Source organism: Solanum stenotomum, chromosome 7 (assembly GCF_019186545.1).
Source record: "Solanum stenotomum isolate F172 chromosome 7, ASM1918654v1, whole genome shotgun sequence".
In the NCBI taxonomy this organism is placed as follows: domain Eukaryota; kingdom Viridiplantae; phylum Streptophyta; class Magnoliopsida; order Solanales; family Solanaceae; genus Solanum; species Solanum stenotomum.
The window spans coordinates 45,232,151-45,253,316 of record NC_064288.1 but is presented as its reverse complement, the minus strand read 5'-3'; the positions used below and the strand labels follow the sequence as shown (position 1 = coordinate 45,253,316).

Genomic DNA, 21,166 nt, shown 5'->3' with positions numbered 1-21,166 from the left:
TTACAACAAAAAATATTTAGAAATTTGTTGATTCTCCTAATTCTATCTATATCACATAAATTAAAATAAATAAAATAATATATGTTGGGTCTGGGCTTTTGTATCTAGTATTAATATAGGAAAAATTACTTGGATGAATACCTTTTAATAAATAATTATTGATTTTATTGATACTTTTTATTTATTACCATTTATAGCAATACTATGTTAAATCTGCAATATGTATTAAAAGTGAATTATGTATGTAATATATATGTATTATAACTGTTTTTTTAAAATATTATGCTTATTTGGTAAGAAATTGACACATTGTATCATAAGTGTATTAAAATGTGTGATAAATGTTTTATCCATCAATAAAACTTGTATTGTATGTGAATAATAAATTGTTCTTTGTAATATGTATTAAAACTATATTATAAATGTATTAAAAGTGATCAAGTGAAAAAAAATGTTCTGCTATAAATGGTTAATATTTTTTTAATATAGTATATTTATGTAAGTTTTCCTATGAGAGAAACTATAAATGGACCATAAAACACAAAATAATTAGGAGAAACTAAGAAAATACCCCATAAAGTAAAATAATTACAAATATATATCGATTTACATTAATACCCTACTAAATAATTATATTATATACCTTTCAACTAATTTCGCTTAACTGATATCAAATCAGTAGTATTATATATTGTATTGATATCATTAAGGCTGATGATTTCACTTAACTGATACTAAATCAATACAGTATATATATACATATTTAGTATCAATTAAGCAAAATTATCAGGCTTCATAATACTAATACAGTATATATATAATGATTTAGTATGAGGTAAACAAAATTATCACATTGGGGCATCTATTGTGATTATTAAGGGGCATTGGTAAAGAAGTATATACTTGTAATTAATTTATATTTATGAGGGCATTTGACAAATTCAAATTTGAGATTTCCTCTCATGCTTTCATTATTTTTATATGTAAATAAAAAGTAAATTAAGGAGTTTCAACCCTTTTATGTTAGCGTACATTTCGAGAAATGAATAAGTTTTTAATTTTTAATCAAAGTCCCAAAGCTTTATACCATTTCAGCCAAACAAACAGAAGAATGCTGAACTCCTAAAAGCCAATTCAAAATATTGTAAGTAATACAAATATATTCACAATCGGAAACCGATCCAACAATTCTTCACTTCTCATTTCGCCATGTTCGCGAAGAAGCTTTTTCAGAAAGCCACACAATATCATCATAATCATCACCACCAGGTGCGTTTCTGTCTTCTAGTGTTATTCAGTTGACTTTGTCTTCTTTGTGATGTTTTTACATTTACTGAATCGTGTTTTTAGGTATTGAATTTGATCGGAACCCTGTGAAATTGAAAAAAAATTGGTTTTGTTTTGCTAAAATTGGTAGTTTTTAGGTAACTGAGCTGTGAAAATTGTGAGTATTTGATGAAATAAGTTGGTAAAAGGTTTTTGATGATGCTCGAGGTTTATACGGGGAATTATGTGGAGTTGTTACTTATGAACTCTGCTAATTTGAGCTTCTCTAAGTTTAGGTTGTCTCTAAGTGGAGCTGTAAAGATAGTGAATGGGGATATAGATGATTTATATAGACGGGGCGATTAGTTTGGGATTGAGGCCTAACTGGTTGTCAATATGATTTTGAATAAGATTCCAATCTTCAAGGAATTTGGAAAATATCTTTGGAACAACTTATAGTGAATTACTAACTGAAGAGCAACATATAGGACCTTGGTTTTAGATAATGCGATGCTAATTTGTTTGGTTGATGTTACTTTATTGGTGCTTAATTGGTTTCGGTATTCACTCCATCCATTTTGTTAGACTTGAATGTAATTGGTGGAGTAATTCTTTTGTTTCTGCTTTTTTTTTTTGTGTGTGTGTTCAGACAAATGGAAGTGGTTTGACAGCAAGTGACCTGAATGTTCGTGCTACTGTACATTATGGTATCCCGTCAACCGCATCAATTCTTGCAGTAGACTCTGTCCAGCGCCTATTGGCTATTGGAACATTGTGAGTTAAAGTTTTGATCTTATGTACTTAATTTGGATGGAAGCCTATCAGCTCAGCTGTTAAGCAAACTACTACTTCTGTTTTGGCTTGTTACTTCCTTGCACACAAAAGTAATGAAATTGTTGCACCTGATATGCTTCTTTGAAAGCATTGGGTTGTTGAACCCTAGTCATTCCAGTTTCTACAGTTCAGTTCAGCATTGAACTTCCCCTATATAGGTGTAGTATGTAAGCACTAGTATCAGTATCACAGTTTTTTGGTGCACTTGTTAGAATATGCTCGGATCATTCAAATAGCTATACGCTCATCTTGTGGATAGAATTATATTTTAAGATAGTGGATAGCTTTTGGTAGAACTGGAAATTGCTGCTGGTTGATGAAAGTTGCTAGGTAAGAATGAAGAGGCTAGAGAAAAAGTGATAGCTTATCAAATTTTATCTTTGCCAAGAGATAACTGGTGGATGCAATAGGCGTACAACCACTGTTATTTGGCTGCAGAATCATGTTAGTAATTAGTAAATGGTACTTGTACCAGCTCCCTGTACTCTTTCTTGACAACATGATGACACAATACATATGAGAATTAAATCTACATGGAAAACATTATTAAGCTCTGATGTTTTTAATTTCAGGACTATGACATAGTATATTTATAAAATATGTTCTAGTCTTCTTATGCACATGTGCAAATTTTTCCTGAATTTCTGAAAATTTTAACCAAAGGTTAATCTTTGACTCTTGGGAGGCTAAACTGGACTAAAATTTTTGCGATGGGGGAAGTAAAAGTCGGGTATTGTGGTATTGACTTCTAATAATAGGAATTAAGATCTCATTTTCTAGTCTAGGGTAAAACTTGATGCATACCTAATTTCTTGAGCTCAATTGATCCTTGAAGCAACAGTGTTCTGATTAAGAGGGTGAATCCTGCCACATTATATTTTTCTTGAAACTGTGATCCTGCCATATTATATTATTCTGGTTGATTAGGAAGACAGTTCCTCACCACATTATTTCGAAATGTAAAGAACAAATGGAAACTTTCTGTTTAAATTTACAAATCAGTTAGGGGTCCAGGAAGGAGTCTGTCGTGATAGTGTATTAAGCTCAATAGGGGAAGTTGAGTCTTAATTAAATGAATACAGAAGTAGCTATGCATTTTCATTTTCGTTTCTCTTGTTTTTTTGTGATTGAAAAGGACTTTTGTTTAGGGGTGATGACAATCTATTTCAGATGGATTTAAAATAAGGTGAAGGCTCGGGATGTACATTTTAATCTGTCCATACTATCTTGTAGTTATAAACTATTCATCTATATAGATGGCTTGATGGCTTTATCTTGTTAATATAGTATCCAAACATTTTTTCAGGGATGGTAGGATAAAAGTGATTGGTGGAGACAATATTGAAGGTCTCTTGATTTCTCCAAAGCAGTTGCCATACAAATATTTAGAGGTTTGCTTTTTGCACACAAAGTCATCCAACAGATTCTTAGATAGGTTCTAAAGTTTTCCAAGTGTATATTATTCTATATTGTTCTGGAGCATTTTGTAACACCCCATTTCTCTGATAATGGCTTGGATGGTGGAAATTTGGGACCAGATTTCCTTATCAGCAGATAAAGGGTCTCTGAAAGATATGGTCTTTAGAATTGATAATGTCAGGTTTAATCAATAAAGAGCTGGATTTTTAATCAAAATTTTGCTCAAATACTTTTGGATGACAATGTCCAATGATGACCATTTTTGTTTTAAGTGTTGATTCCATGTGTTTACCTTGAATAAGAGAACAATTAACTGAAATAGGCCTATATTTATGGTATATGATTGCAAGGCTAGGAAAAGGTGTTCACTTTATTCTATATTTTTTTCTTTTTGGAAGTTTCATCCTCATAAAGCCTTCTCCATTCCTGAGGCTAGGTGTTTTCTTTTTTGTCAAAGCTAACTCAGCTTTTCTCTTTCGCTATTTTGATTTTTGGGTAGTGTTGGTCAGACATAGAAAGGTTCTTGGCTGAATAAAGCCAAACTACACTATTATTTTCTTTGTGATCTGGCTTACTTGCTTTATTTTCCTACAACCGATCACATCCAATCCTTCACCTCAAAATGAAGTGTAGTACGGTCGTAGCAATAATAAACCTAACAAAGGTTGGGGTTGATCCCACGAGGAGTACGTGTGTGTCAAGATGTCTGTTAAGAATTCCCACATCGAAAAAGGGATGAGAATTTGGTCTCCTTATATGGACTTGGACAATCCTCCCCTCATAAGCTAGCTTTTGAGGTTGAGTTAGGCCTAAGATCCATCTTTACATGATATTAGAGCCAGATCCATCCCAATTCTTCGTTCACCGATGTTGGGCCCCATATTATAGTGTCCACGCTCCAGTTAAGGGCATGCGGGGGAGTGTTAAGAATTCCCACATCGGAAAAGGGATGGGAATTTGATCTCCTTATATGGACTTGGACAATCCTCTCCTCATAAGCTAGCTTTTGAGGTTGAGTTAGGCCTAAGATCCATCTTTACAATGTCCAAGAGCGTGCAAATTTGAGAATTTTCTAAGTTGTCTTCTAATAAAAAAGTGATTGAGTAGTTAATTCTAAAACTAGACTATTTTCTAAGCCAGAAATTCAATCGAGCACTTGGAATGCAATAACAATGTTTTGTTTTTCAATTAAGAGAGGGTCAGGGGTTGTAGCCTCTAGCTAGTTTGTGAATAGAAGTATGTTGCTCAAATTACATAGCATTAATGAAAATGATCCAATTGATAATTACTTACTAGAATTTTCCAATTTTAGCAAGCTAATCCCGAAAAGTTCTTCTAAACCCAAACAAAAATATTAAGATCCATTGATAGACCCAAGTAGGAATTTCCCTTCCTAGTTCAATTCCATTAGTCAAGCACAATTAATTCCTCAATATACTCAATCCCTTGCTACTTGCTTAATAACCCAGTCCAGTTTCTACTCTTCTAAGCTAGAAATGGATATGTAGGGCTTAATCTAATGTTTGCAACCACCGAATTGACATAAAACAATGCAAACAAGTAGATAATCACAACCCAAGTAATAATAAGCAAGATAACTAGTATTCAATCACATAAATGACATAAGAGTCTACAACCTCAGCTATTGGGTTCAGCTACTCATGCTAGAGAAAGAAAATACAAGATGAAAGGAAAAGAAAGAAATATTTTTTTTTCGATGAAGTAAGATGTATTAGAAAGGCATCAAGGAGATGTAAATTACATACATAAAAACATGGTTAACTCCTTAGTTGCGCGGACTCTTCACTTTTGATGCCGCACCCGTGTCGGACTCTCCAAAAATGCACTACTTTTGGCGAATCCGACACGTACCCGTTGAAATTTTTGAAGAGTCCGAGCAACATAGGTTAACTCTTGAGAACAAAAACACCTATTTAATTAGGGAGTTAACCACAAGCAAAAGAATGGTCGCTAAGCCATAATAAGGGTGCTAATGAAATCTAAGAGGGGTAATATATCATTTACATGGGATAAGTTGCTCCAATGGAAGAGATTAATAAGGCAAAAGGATTTCAAACTGCTAATTGGAGTTGAGATGCCATCAAAACATCTGAGATTCTATTCCTTCCAAATACACCAAAAAATACACGAAGGAATCATCTGCCAGGTCTTCTTGATGTATCTTTAACCTACTGCTCAACAATTCCAAATCAAAATTGGAAATCTTTATTGGACCGTGATGGCCAGCTAAAACTTAGCGGGTTGAAGCATCTTCTTGGAATCACTAAGGAAGTAGGAAAGGATCCAGGGTTGCCTGAGGCCAACTTCTGTAAGACTTCAACTTCCCNNAGGATTTCAAACTGCTAATTGGAGTTGAGATACCATCAAAACATCTGAGATTCCATTCCTTCCAAATACACCAAAAAATACACGATGGAATCATCTGCCAGGTCTTCTTGATGTATCTTCAACCTACTGCTCAACAATTCCAAATCGAAATTGGAAATCTTTATTGGACCGTGATGGCCAGCTAAAACTTAACGGGGTTGAAGCATCTTCTTGGAATCACTAAGGAAGTAGGAAAGGATCCAGGGTTGCCTGAGGCCAACTTCTGTAAGACTTCAACTTCCCACTACTTCTTTAACACTTAGTGGGAGAATCCAGTTGATACCAGCAATTGAAATGAACAAATTCCAAAGAGCTGCTGCCACTGGACAGTGCAGAAACAAATGATTCACTGATTCTAGGCTATTGAGGCACATGAAGAATCTACTAGCTGAAGTTTCCTCCTATTTAGATTGTCCAGGGTTAGGATATTATTCCTGAGGGTAGTCCAGGTGAAACACTTGATTTTAGGGGGTAGTCTAGTGTTCCAAATCAGTTTCCATGGCCACTGGTCTATCATGTCATTTGAAGAGCACAACTTATGGTATCCTTCCTTCACTGTATATATTCCTTTTTCAGAGTTTCCCCATTTTAAGCTATCAGGCAAGTGAGGGGTCATTGAGGCTCCTTCTAGAGTTCTGAAAAAATCAAAGGGCTCATCAAGCTCCCAGTCTTGAAAATTCCTTCTAAAGCGAGGTGCCCATATTCCACCTTCTCTGGTTTGAGCCACTGAAGAGTCTGTGGCCCCCAAGGCCTAGCTTGAGTGGCAAAAGATGGAGGATTTGTGGCTTAGGTCGCAGGTTCAAGCCCCACACCATGCAAAGCAAAGCCCGGTATTTAAGAGGAGAAGGGTAGAGGGGCGGGCCCATTATCCACTGAGTTTAGAAGGCTGTGATTGGTCCAAAGGGCGGGTCACAGACGGATTTCTCGGTTAAAAAAAAAAAAGAGTCTGTGTCAGAGGCTATCCTGTAAATAGCAGGGTGGGAGACATTGAGAGATTGATTGTTAAGCCACCTATCTTTCCAAAATTTAACTGAGTTACAATTTCTAATCCTGAAGGACACCTCTTGGAAGAACTCCCCTCTTTTCCCCTTAGCTGGTTAATGTACTTCCAAGGTCCGACTCCATAAGGATCATTGTTCTGCTTGGTACTCCATCAGTCTTGCCTCCCATATTTGGCATTCACTACCTCTTTCCAGATACTTGTTGGTTCTTGACCATATCTCCACCACCATTTTGTTAACAAACTCTTGTTGTGCTTCTTTAAATCTCTGATTCCCAGACCTCCGTGCTGCTTTGGCATGATTACATTTTCCCACTTCACAAGATGGAACTTATGGCCCTCATAGCTCCCCTTCCACAAGAAAGATCTTCTGATTTTATCAATTTGATTTTGTACCTTGGATGGTATTGGGAGCATTGACATAATATATGTGGGGATACTGTCAAGTGCACTGTTGATAAGAGTCAACCTGCCTCCCATTGAGAGATATTGCATCTTCCAAGTTGCCAACCTTCTCTCCATTTTCTCGATAACTTCATTCCAAATTCCTGCATCTCTAAACTTTGCTCCCAAAGGGAGACCTAGGTATTTAGTTAGAAATGTGTCAATGCTACATCCCATAATGCCAGCAAGTTCTTCCAAATCAGGGACCTCATTTACTTGGTAGATCTTACTCTTCTGCATATTAATATATAGCCCGGAGATTGCTTCAAAAAGGAAAACAATTAAAGAGTAATTAGGAAAGAAAATTGATACGCTATGGTGAAATCCGTCAAAACCTTACAAAAGTAGCTATGCCTGCTCCTCTACTTCCAAAAATAATTTTTAAAAAATGACCTAAAGACTATTTATAGTTGTCTAAAATTCATGACAAAATGCCATTTTCAGGTGCAAAGAATGGCCGCCAAATAAAGTGTGGGCCACATTTTTCAATTTTTTTTTGCTTCAGTGAATTTTCGCTGCCACACTTGGAAGTGTGCCAGCACTTTCTGCTCCAATTTCTTTCCAAATTTATGCTAAGAAGTGCGGAGCACACTTAAAAGTGTGCTGGCACTTTCTCCTTTTTGTCTCCTACATTACTTCCATACCTGGCGCCAAATTTCACCATTTAAAATTTTGCCCTAAAGTATGTCCTTCACTTTAAAGTGCATCCACATTTGTCTTGGATTTGGACTCCACAATTTCTATGGTTCTCAACTCATTCCTCTGCCAGAAAGTGCTGCCAACACAATAAAGTGTTGGCATACCTGTCTTTGCTCTTTTTCAAATTTCTTGCTTTCTTTCACCTTTTCTCATCATTCTTGATCAAATCCTTGATGGATTGTCTTTCTTGAGTACCAAATCCTTAAAGTCACCACTTTAAATTTGTTTAGGTTATTAAGTTATACTCAAAAGACTCTTAGAACTCAAGAAAAAGGCAATCATAAGTTGGTATTCTTTCAACTTATCAATAAAACTGGTAACATGATGGTGTCTTCATTTATTGTTCTTTGACTAACTTCATGATTTCTTGCATCTGTCTCTTTTACAATCTCAAGATATGTGTTTAATCTGTTCTCTTTTATTTGTCTTTGTCTGTGGCAGTTCCTTCAAAATCAGGGCTTTCTTGTCAGCATCACAAATGAAAATGATATTCAGGTATTAATTTTTTCCAGGAAGTTGGCTTTTAATGCCCTTAGTGCAGCATTCTCAAACGTTAATCAAAGATGGGAAGCTTAAGATCATTTGTGTGTCGTAGATTGTATTGTGTCCCTTGTTGGCTTTTGATGCCTTCTTGGGTGCAGCATTCTGAAATGTTAATCAACATGGGAAACTGAACTTGATTTTGGTGTGGTAGTTTGTGTTGTATCAGTTCCTTGCCTTTTCTGTTGAGATATGTTTATTTATGCCATTTTTAATTAAGGAGCTCTTGCGTGAGCTTGGCCATGCCATAACCTTGCTAAGCAAGTGAATGATAGAAGTCTTGCTTTAGGTTGGTGGATCTAGCCCTACCATAATATTATATGGAAAATGGTCCAAAATTTGCCCCTCTACATGCAAAAAGGATCAATTTTACCATTCCTTATACTTTCCACACAAACATTCCCTCGCCGTTACCCATGTGAGAGGAAATGAGGATGCTGCCTGAGATTGATGTGTTGGCATACGAGTATAAGTAGGATTAGGAACGATGATATACGGGATAAGCTAGGAGTAACCTTTGTGGTGGATAAGATGAGAAAAGCGAGACTGATGTGGTTTGGGCATGTGAAGAGGAGATGCACGGACCCAGTGAGAAGGCGTGAGAGGTTGCCTATGGTGGGTATAAAGAGAGGTAGAGGTAGGCCGATGAAATACTGGGGAGAGGTGATTATACATGAAATATTACTCCTTCAGCTTACCAGTGATATGACCCTAGATATGAGGATTTTGAGATCGAGGGTTAGGGTAGAAGATTAGTTGGCAGTCGAGCGTTGTCAAGTATCCTTAATATATTATTACTCTCTTCCTATCTTATTCTGTGATTTATCATTACTTGTTGCTTCCTTTACTTCCGTTGGCATATTATTTGTTGTCGACAATATTCGTTTACCCTTTTTTTGGCTTCTTCACTACTATCTTTACTCTTCAAACCTACTCTGATATGCTGTACTTGAGCCGAGTGGCTTCCTGAAACAGCCTCTCTACCCTTACAAGGTAGGGGTAAGGTCTGCGTACATATTACCCTCCTCAAACTCCATTTGTGGAATTACACTGCATTTGTCGTTGTTGTTGTCGTTACCCATGTGGCTCAAATATACCCCTTTTCTGTTAGGGCTGTCCAAGGTGCACACTCAATCTCACATAGCCCTATCATTTTGGTGAGGTGGACACCACATATGCCACTTCACCACCCCCAACCCATTTTAATTTTACCCTTTCCCCTCCATTTCTTTTTCCACCAGCAACACCTCTTCCCTCTCCACCTTTCTACTACAGGTACTACTACTTAGAATAGAAAATGGGTTGTGGGCGGGTAAGAGGTGCTGGTGGAAGAAGTAGAGGGGAAGGGTTAAAAAGGGTTGGGGGCGGGTAAGGTTGCATGTCATGTGGTGTTCATTTCACTAAAATGACAGTGTCACGTGGGATTGGGCGTTCACCTTGGACAACCCCAAGGAGGAGGGGTATATTTGAGCTACTTGGGGGTATTTTTATGCGGAAAGTATAATGGTGCGTAAAATTGATCCTTTTTTGCATTGTAGAGGGGTAAATTTGGCCATTTTCCAATATTATAAATATTTGTTCGGTGTTCCTAGGGTTCCAGAGGAAAATGTGAAAAAACATTCATATAAAATTAAGATCTCACTAGAACTTGCTGGTAGCCTTTACTGATGAATAAATAAGAAAGCATCTAACAAATTAATAACAGATCATTACTTCTAGTTATACCATAAAAATAATAATTGCTAGGAGATCTAGCAACTGTAGTTTCTTGAAATGAGATTCTGGTGTAACATGAAGAATGTATATAACTTATATTCTATATTGGATTTTATCCACTCTACTTTACTGAGAGTCTGAATTCACTGTTCTCCTTTATTTTGAGCACCCACTTGGTGATAATTAATGAAGTTGTTTATCCCCCAAGAAAAGTAAAAAGCAAATGTTGTATGTTGCAACTACACAGGTGACTGGACAAAGTCTCTACAATTTTGTGTTGAATTATGTGACTCATTTTTCATTTGAAAACCTGCTATATTTTTACCTCACTAGAGGCATTTGCAGAAACTTATGTTCTCTTTTTTGACAGGTTGGAAGAAAATCGTGTTTCTTGTTGTGTTAAATTACAATGACTCATTTTTTTAATATCAAAACCTTCTCTTTTCATTTCCTTGAACATGTGTTTATCAGAGACATACATTTATGTTGAATGTGAAATATGGCCGGTGGTTTAATGAAGTTTGTTGTATGAATTTCAAATGCCTAGTAATCACCATTAGAATTACTTCAATACCTAAACTTATAAGAAGACGATTTCCATGATAATCAATTTTTTATGTTTGTCTGAAAGCAAGTAGACTTTGAGTAACGAATGGTTGGCTTTAAGGGTGAATTCCTATTGAAAGCAAGAACTATTTGAATGCCAATGAACACCTCTTTGCAAACACCTCCTCCCCTGTCCCGTAAAGCTGGAAAAAGCCCTAGAAGAAAAGTGAGAATAGAAATCTTTCATTAAAGGTTGCACTGACTTGGGTGCTCAGAGGGGTCCTGTAAAACTCAAGTTAAGAACTGTTTTGTGGTTCTGGGTTAGTAGGTGTGTAAGATTTCTCTTTCTTTTGTGCAGGTTTGGAATCTCAAAAGCAGATCTGTAGCTTGTGATTTGCAATGGGAATCAAATATAACTGCCTTTTCAGTTATCAATGGCTCTTCCTTCATGTACGAAATCGATGTGCACACAAGAAAGTTATACAGTGGAAAGAGTTGAGAGTATTTTATGCTTATATTAAATTTGTCTTGTCATTATAGGTATGTTGGAGATGAATATGGAACAATCTCAGTTTTGAAGTTCCATGTTGAGAACAGAGAACTGCTGCAACTGCCATATCAGATCTTATGGAGTTCTCTTTCTGGTGCTTACTGCATAATCTTAGTGAAGATCTTTTATCCGATTCCTTAGTTTCAATGATTATGGTTGTTACCTATTCTTTGTAAAGAGACTCTTGTTTAGTTGAGATTCTTTTTACTGGTAGAGTCTTTTGAAATTTGAGCCATTTATTGGCAGATGTTAAAACTTTGGTTTACAAGCATGAATGAATCATTCACGTTTAGGGCAGTGAATATATGTGGGATGTATGCCAGTGATTAGCTGCTCTAGAAAATTATGGCCGCGGATGACAGAAGGCTTTATTTTGAGATTTTTAGATCTTTCTATCAGACTAAGCATCTTCACCAAACAGATTTGATTTGTTAAGAGAATACATACTGGCTTGATTTAACTTCATGATTACCTAGCAACCATTTGTTCTTCTGTCTAAAAGATTCTCATTTTTTCAAATGCTCATGTGCTTTACTATAATTCAACCAACCTCTAAGGTTGCCTACTTTTGAATTATTTTGCAGAAGCAACTGGTTTTCCGTATTCAGATCATCAACCAGTTGTTGGAATTCTCCCGCAACCTTTTACATCGGGAAATAGGCAAGTCACAGTTATTGCTTAATGTTTCTTCCTCAACCATCACTAACCTCATGATAACTAAATTAAGCCCTGCCCCTCTTTTGATTTGTTTCTTTTTGTCTTTAATGATTGCCTTACAAGGTATATGTTCTGTTATTTAATGTTGTTTTTTGGCATACAAGTCGCCAGTCAGGGAATCTTACATGTGAATGGAGCAAGAAAAACAGAGAAACGTCCTTGCTTGCAGATTTTTCTTCTAAGATACATGACTCAGTTATGAGATGGCATTTGGTGGTTCTTCCGGGATAAAATAAGAAGTTCTCATGGGATTAAAAAGAATTGTTGTTGAGCAATTTCTACTTGTGCTTGTGGGATTACGCTGGGTTTGTTGTTGTTGTTGTTGTAATTTCTACTAGTAAATTACCGAATACCAATATATTTTGGTCATAAGAAGCATGTCAATGTAGTAAAGGCTATAGATAAAGTGTCGTCTTCACTCATTTATCATTTGGCTCAACTGTAGATGCCTTCTCCAGCCAAAGTCCTTTTCTTGCAGTGTTTTGAGTTAGATCAAAAACCAAAAAACTTAGTATATTTCTATTAATTGATAGGAAGTGCCTGGGAAATACTAAGCAAAATGGAATGGTGGAGGCATCATTTATTGGGAAAAAGACTATTATTCCCCTTACTGGTGGCAACTAACAAAATACAAATCTGTCAATTGCTGTATGGGGATTTGTTTTTATGATTTTATTACTGAAGTGTGATTCTTTAGATTTTTGAATATGTTTTTGCTTTATAAATTTCTGAACTGATGACACTTATTGCAGATTATTGATTGCATATGAGTGTGGTTTAATTATACTTTGGGATGTCGTCGAAGCCCATGTTATCATTGTCAAAGGTGATAAAGATCTCCATTTGAAGGATGATGCTTTAAACTTTAAAAAGAATGCAGATTCCAGCTCTCCTGATGATCTAATGCAGCACCAATTAGAGGAGAAAGAAATAACTACACTTTGCTGGGCATCCACTGATGGATCCATTCTTGCTGCTGGGTACATAGATGGAGATATTCTGCTTTGGAAAACATCAAAATCAACCGCAAGCAAAGGTCAGGAGGCCGGACCATTTGATAATGTTGTTAAGCTACAGCTGTCTTCTGTTGAAAAGAGGCTTCCAATTATTGTCTTACACTGGTGGGCAAACAGTAAATCCCGGAATAATAGCGACGGCCATCTCCTCATTTATGGCGGTGATGAAATAGGATCCGATGAAGTCATTACGGTAAGTTTTACACTTAATCACAGAAGATTCTCATTATTGTTTTATCATTATGCTGTATGCTGGCTCACTAGCTAAGTAGACTTAATTTGTCATTTATATAATTTTTGTGCTACAAATTATAAAATGTTGCATTTCTGGGTCAACATGAACTGCACCTTGGGCCGAATAAAATGGAAACTGAGCAGTGAAATCTAAAAACTGGAAGTTGCACTTCCTATGCATTTTGAGCATTGAAGTATTATATTTGCTTGTCTATATCATTATCGTGAATATACATATCTTTTAAAGTGATTGGTAAACTCACGTTATATCTTAGTGTGTATTTTTAGATTGCAAGGATGTTGTCTTTTAAAGTTTGAAATGATCTTGATTGGAAAAGTGTATTTGATATCTGATGACATCTACCCTTTTCTAGTTTTTGTGGATAAGTCAAATTGTTATCGTTGTAGCATTTTAGTGTGGTAGATTTGATTTAAAACCTAGATAACATTTAAACTAATGCTTGACTCATTGAGCAATCGTTTGAATATTAACACTTCTATCTTATTCAACTACAATCAAGTTTAAATGGTAAATCAGGCTCTCAGACACCTGCCTTAGGTTAGTCGGAATAATGAATAGTCTATGTTAGTAGAAGTGCACACATGTACATAGTAAAAATTTACAAGTTGCTTCAAGAAATTTTATTTCCCGACAATCTTTATAATATTCTAGCTCTTTTATATTTTCCGACTATTTGTGATTTACATGTTTGTGTATAGGGGAGCATACATGTCTACTTTCAGAACTAGTGGTAAAATTCCTCACAGATTCAGCTCTTGCATTTCACCCCCAGAGAAGGGAAAGGATTTAAACAACAGCTGTTTAGCTTCTGTTAGGTGTCACATTTTTTCCTGGGGATAAGGCATACCATCCTACTATCTACATTCTCAAACATAACCATATTTATGATAAAAATTATTTTCTGGTGCTTTGCTGCTGCAGATCCTTACTCTTGAGTGGTCATCTGGAATAGAGACTTTGAAATGTGTTGGTCGTGTTGACCTCACTCTTAGTGGCTCATTTGCAGATACGATCTTATTACCAACTACAGGGGCAACATCACCTGATGAAAAAGCTGTTTTATTTGTGTTGATGAGCCCTGGACAACTAAACCTTTTTGATTGTTCAACCTTGTCTGACTTGGTATCCAAAGAGGAGAAAAAAGTATCTCTATCAGCTAAGGATTTTCCTGTAGAATTGCCAACTGTTGATCCTTCCATGACAGTGACAAAGCTTACCCAGTTGCATTCAGATGGAAACTTAACAGAGCTTCTGCAAGAGGTGATGCAGCCCTGTTTCATTGCCTCCCCCTTCTCATTTTTCTAGAAATCGAGAGTTATTTCTAATTTAGATTATTATGGGTTTTGTATTTTAACCAGACACCTTTCTTCAAGAAGCTCTCCGCAGCAACATCATCTGGGGCTAGCAGATGGCCCTTGACTGGAGGGGTGTATAATCATACTTCTCGAGCTGAGACTAACAGGATTCAGAGAGTTTTTATAGCAGGTTATCAGGATGGATCCGTAAGGATGTGGGATGCCACTCATCCGGTCCTCCTTCTCCTTTGTGTCTTGGATAGAGAGGTTGACACAGTATCTACAAGTTCCATGCCACTTTTCATTAGTTGTGTTGATATGGAGCTCTGACTTTACTCTTGTGATTTTCAGGTTAAAGGTGTAAATACAGTTATATCAAGTGCTTCAGTTTCAAAAATAGATTTCTGCTTCCAGACATTAAGATTGGCAGTTGGGGATGCAAGTGGCCTGGTGGGAAACCACCTTACATTTCTAATTTGGTGTTAATGTATGTTGACCCCTATATTAATTTCCTTTTACATGCAGGTGCGTCTTTATGATTTCAAACATAGTGATATGGGAAACTTCCACGTTGTTACTGGTACTAAAAGTGAAGGTAAATGTAACTGTTATTCCAGTATCCAATGTCCTTGTCATAGACTGATGGCTTGCCTTAAGAGTATAGTATGCTTCACATAGGGTCGCACAACTTATCCAGACCACTGAATTTCAGTAAGATCTCATGGTTGATAAACTACACCAATTTTTGGAGGTTTTCTGTGAAATGGATGGAAAAAGATTAACCTTTTTGTCAGAAATAGACAATGCTTTAAAATTGAGCATTCAAATCTTTGATATCAGGTAGATGAATTCAACTTTTGAGGTGGACTTTTGAAGTTGATTTTAATTTCCTAACTGAAATATGTAAACTTCTGACTAAACTCGGGGTTGGAACTTTGGCCAAATATTTTAGTCTAGCATTTCATTAATAGTTCAGCTTTGAAATTGTTCCCCCAAGTGCAGCTGGATGAGATAGTGAAGAGTCCATAGGAAGTTGGTATCAAAAGATCTCTTGTTAAATAGCTTCTGGGATTTTTGAGTGAATCTTCAAAGTTGAATCTGAAAACTGTGAGTCCTATTGATTGTTAGTTGACAAACTCGATTTGTTAGTGTTTGGGGCTCAAATTGTGGTTAGAGTACTGATTTTGTAAGATTTGGGTGGTTAAAATCATATTAAAAAGGTAACTCACCATTGTTGAACAAGCTTGAAAAGGTGAGTTTAAATTTCAAATTTGATTTTCTTGAGAAATTTAGAGTGAGTGTTGGTTATCAAAAAGAAATTTAGAGTGAGTGTTGTCTAGACTTGTTGGAGTTAGTTGAAGGAGTTTGTCTACAAAATTTGAAGCCATTTCGACTGGTTTTGAACAAGAATTGCAACTGAAAATTGCAGTAAAAGTTCGTCATTGTAGCTAATGATGTGCTATATAGTTTTATACAAGGTAAATACATTGTTATATAAGTGTATAAATACTGTATAGTAATGTAACAACAACATACCAAGTGTAATCCCACAAGTGGGGTATGGGGAGGGTAGAATGTATGCAAACCTTTCCACTATCTTTGTGTATAATAATGTATAAGGGTGTAAAACACTTGCAAAATTGTTTGGGATACAAGTATAAACTGAATAATATAACTACATGAGTGCCGAGTATTTTGTTTGCCTGTTTATGTTGGAAACTTTCCCTATGTAGAATTGTAGCATAGGCTTCATTATTAGTTAGGCAACAAATGTTGATCTTACCGGATATGTGGGTCTGGTGGACTTTCACCCCTATAAATAAAGCAAGTTGAGACAGCGGAACACATTCTTAAACAGCCGCAACCTGCCTGACACAAATGACAAATAAGGTTGTCCCTGATAATGGTTTTGTTCTCTTAGATGAACTTGATTATGACCACACACCTCTAACCACCTCTTTGTATCCAGGTAGCTGTCCACAGTCATAGCAAGCTACTTTTTGGCCAATGATTGAATCTATTGCGCAATATGTTTCTTTTATTAGTATATTTCCCCTACATCTTAGAATGAGTGATAGGGGTATGTAGTATAAGGGTCAAACCATCTAGTTTCCACATTGATTCCAGACATATATTCCTTAAATATATGAAAATGTTACATACAACAACAACATACCTAGTGTAGTCCCATAAGTGGGGTCTGGGGAGGGTAAAGTGCACGCGGACCTTAACCCCCACCTTTGTGGGGTAGTGAGGATGTTTCCGGTAGACAGGAAGTACTATAACCTATAATTTAAAAAGCTCTTAAAAATTGTTTCAAACCTTATAGTCAAAAGTTGTTTGACGCTCCAAATAGTAATATTGTTTGACAGAATGGGATAAGAGGAAATAATATATCATTTCCATGTTGAAATATTCCTGATTTACTTTGCGTAATTGGAGATCAACTATTATCTGTGAACTCACTGGTATATACCTTTTCTTAGTTCATGAGTTGGCACAAGGTCAAGGACCTACTTGCAGAGCTGTTCTAAAGCTTCTCGATGTTCGAGTCCGAGCAATTGAGTTTGTAAATCATGGAGCCAAACTTGCAGTTGGATACGAAAATGCTAAGGTCAATAACACTACCATTTTCTTCAAGTTTTGTGATGGACTTATGATGTCAATTTTATTGTTGATTAATGTGGATACTTATTCTAATGCCTCACTTTCAGGTTGCAGTGCTTGATATGACTTCATTATCAGTATTGTTCTTATCAGACTCTGCATCTGTTGGTAGCTCTCCACTGGTGACTTTGATTGCAAAGAGATTTGTGCACAGTGACAGTAATAGCAAAAGCCCAAAACAATCAGAGCTTCCAGAAAACCGTATGGAGGAACTCATGTTCATTTTAACTGAGGATGCAAAGATCTATGTAATTGATGGTGGTAATGGTAAAACGTATGGTTCAGGGCCCTTGCATTTAAAGAAAGTGTCAACTGCAATTTCTATGTATGTCATAGGCAAGTACATATTTGTAGAGAAATCCAAAGTTTTTCAACGTGTAAGTTGTACTCAGTTTTGTGTTTGATTTTCTTGCGTTTCAGAAAACAACATCCCATTTTCCGATGTAATTAGCAAGCAGCCAGAGTCCAGCAAGGATGAGGCAACTAGTAATGAGCCTTCACAAGAAATGACCACTCATGATCTAAGTGACACGGTTCCCTTCCTAGAAAATGACCCCTCCAGGAAACACTTTGAGGAGTCCTTTATCCTACTTTGCTGTAAAGATTCAATACGCACTTATGCTACTAAATCTGTAGTTCATGTGAGTATATTGCTTTATTACGTCTGCATTTCTATTTTTGTTGAATGTGCTAATATAATTCAATTTGATTTTTCAAACTAGGGGGATAATAAATCTGTTTGCAAAGTGATGCTCGACAAACCTTGTTGTTGGACTACTACTTTTGTGAAAGATGGCAAAGATGGGAAAGCTTGTGCGCTACTATTACTCTTTCAGACTGGAGATATCGAGATTCGGTAACCTTTTTCTTTCCTAAATTTTCTGGGCAAGTACCATTCTAAAACTTGTAAGGACCTTAGTAATTCTAAAACTTGTAAGGACCTTAGTAAGACATAATTAGAATATTTTCCAGTATTTGGTTGCCTTAAATTGTCAAGAATGTTCTCCAAGAAAATAATCACATCAATCACACTTGATCCTAAACTAGTTTACGTCAAATGGAGAAAATTTGCTCGTGTCATCATGGACATTGTTCATTGTTACATATTAAGTATCTCAATTTGTAGTTATTTTCCTTACAATTATCACAATTTGTACAATATATCACTTGCTTCAGCTAACACAAACATTGTTGTAAGTTCTTAACACTGCGCCATTGCCAAACTATTATTCTGATGCCCTATCTCCCATCTTCTGGAGATGGAGTTTAAGAAACAAGTTCTTTGAGACATACATTTATTACCTTTATACCCAGCCAAATGTTGGAAAATGACGTACAAATAGTTTTTCAAGGTAAGATTTTCCAGAACTTTTCAGCCATACTAAATGCACCTTGAATGTAACAGTTTCTGTGTGTTGTACAATTCCGTACTGTCAATTATGCAAGATTGCTTTGCTGCATGTCCATGATAATATATTATGGAAGAACTGAGTGTCAAAATATTGCAAACATCTATCTATCTCCAGATCTTTGCCTGATCTAGAGTTGCTGGAGCGGGCCTCTTTAATGTCAGTATTAAGTTGGAATTTCAAGCCAAATATGGACAGGGCAATGAGTTCCATGGAGAATGGCCATATTACTCTGGTAATCAGAGTTGCAGTGCATGCTATTATCCTATCGCGTTTAGCATAATTTGTTTGCTTATTGAAATTTTGGCTTATTATTGCATGGCTGTCCTCTGAACATCTGTGTCTAACAAATATCAGGCAAATGGTTCTGAACTGGCTTTCGTGTCCCTATTAGCTAGTGAAAATGATTTCAGGTATATGATCAGTTAGTGCTACTTTTCCATCAGATGAATAGCTTGCTCATGAGCAGCATAAATTGTTCAAAATTACTGATTCAACAATACAATTTCCAGAATTCCAGAATCTTTGCCGTCTCTTCATGATGAAGTGCTCGCAGCTGCAGCAGATACTGCCATGAAATTCTCCACTCAGAAGAAGAAACAGGTCTGGTAGATAAAGATGTTTCCTTGTGGTCTATGTTTTGTAGTGGCTGGATTCTTATAAATGTTGCTGCAGGGTGGGGCCCCAAATATTTTAGGTACTCTAGTTAAAGGATTTAAAGCGGGAAAGACAAATCATAATATGGATTTCAGTCAGATGTCGCAGTCAAACTTTAGTCATCTGGAAGGTGTTTTTATGAAGAACCCACTCCACCCAGAACCGTCCCCAACTAAGGAAGTTCTAGAAGAACTGGAGCTCGATATAGGTAATATCCCTTCATATCTAAAGTTCTTACTTCTTCATGACTGACATTATTTTCTGTCCCTATATATCAGTTTATTCAGCATTTCCGTAGTTGATGTGCCCCTAACTGAAGATTTACTTTTGACACAGATGATATTGAAATTGATGAACCTGTTCCTGTGGCTTCTAGTTCATCTCATAACACACAAAATAGTAAAATAGGTAAACTTACATCAAATTGATCATCTACACTTTCAGAATCCATAATAACAAATATTTCCCTGTATATATTGCAGGAACTGAAAGAGAAAAATTGCTTGATTCTGAGGGTGATGATGCCAAACCCAGACTTAGGACACGTGAAGAAATCATAGCAAAATATAGAAAAACTGGGGTAGTCATATTTGATAGTTTTGTGACATCTCATTCTGAATTGTATCTAATAAATGTTCTTATTGATATATTCAATCATCTATATCTTCCAGGTCCAGGATGCATCATCAGCGGCTGGACAAGCAAGAGATAAGCTTTTAGAACGCCAAGAAAAACTCGAGGTAGGTTAATTAGAGTTTAAAATGGTGAAGATGTGCATGTAACACGAAAAGTTGAACATGATAATACATGAAATAAATTCTTGCTTGTAACCAAGAAGAGTTGAGAGTATAATAAGCTAACACCACTCGAGATTTAAAGATTAGAGGAAGTGGAGATAGGTAGACAGACAGAAAATTGAATAGGAATGCTGCCTGCATTATTCCGAAATCAGAATCAAATGAAAAATTCCTCTGTTTGTGCTGCAACTTGGTCCCTGGCCATTGTCTAGTTCTGCACTGTGCTCCTCTTTGAGAAATGCTCAATTTCTCGTTATACTGTATCCAGTTTTGTGTCAAACCTTTGCTTTTTCTGGTGAATCGATAACACGTATAAGTCTATATGTTTTTGCAGAGAATTAACCGAAGAACTGAAGAACTACGCAGTGGGGCTGAAGATTTTGCATCATTGGCAAATGAGCTTGTTAAGGTAATGGAAAATCGCAATCGAAAATGGTGGCAGATATGAAGATAGGTCTTGGGTTCTTCATCATCCTTTACTGGGAAACAGAAGATTCATCATTCTTACACCTAAGAAAGTGTCGGTATTTGACATATATACTGTACATATCGATATGGCTTTTCGAAACTGGGTTAAAGCAACTGAGTGTAACATAGATTATTTGTGAAAAGCTTAGGTGGTTTATTATTTTTTGCTCTTCATTTTCAGTCTCTTTTGTTTGTCTGCAAAGGAAAATTATGTAACAGATGACATATTTATTGTTTGTGAAGTGAGTAAAGCCTTTCAAAATAGATGTAAAAAATACGACCGACTAAGAATTAAAGTGTGCAACGTTTATAAGATCTTTGAGTTTCTGAGTGATGCCAATCTAAAATCCGATTTTTTTGGTTATTTGGTTTGAATTTTTGAATTATAGATTAAACTTTTTAAAATTTATTCGAAAATTTGAATGTTTTATCTTATATTTAGCCCCATCCATAATTCCGTATCACATATGCCCGATATCCAT

General features: G+C 36.1%; 1 protein-coding gene across 1 annotated transcript; it reads left to right on the top strand.

Annotated features, from left to right (window-relative positions):
* Positions 1-1,098: 1,098 nt before the first annotated feature.
* Positions 1,099-20,975, top strand: LOC125871161 (uncharacterized). The gene is made up of 24 exons (XM_049551755.1): positions 1,099-1,269; positions 1,916-2,040; positions 3,407-3,491; positions 8,492-8,545; positions 11,211-11,302; positions 11,393-11,496; positions 11,987-12,062; positions 12,872-13,328; positions 14,313-14,651; positions 14,750-14,953; positions 15,038-15,136; positions 15,212-15,281; positions 17,173-17,300; positions 17,401-17,689; positions 17,774-17,994; positions 18,076-18,209; positions 18,880-18,997; positions 19,120-19,175; positions 19,275-19,365; positions 19,438-19,627; positions 19,756-19,827; positions 19,902-19,999; positions 20,091-20,159; positions 20,551-20,975. Exons 1-24 carry the CDS (start codon positions 1,210-1,212, stop codon positions 20,662-20,664), a joined length of 3,345 nt encoding a protein of 1,114 aa, XP_049407712.1. The 5' UTR covers positions 1,099-1,209; the 3' UTR covers positions 20,665-20,975.
* The last annotated feature ends 191 nt before the right edge of the window (positions 20,976-21,166 follow it).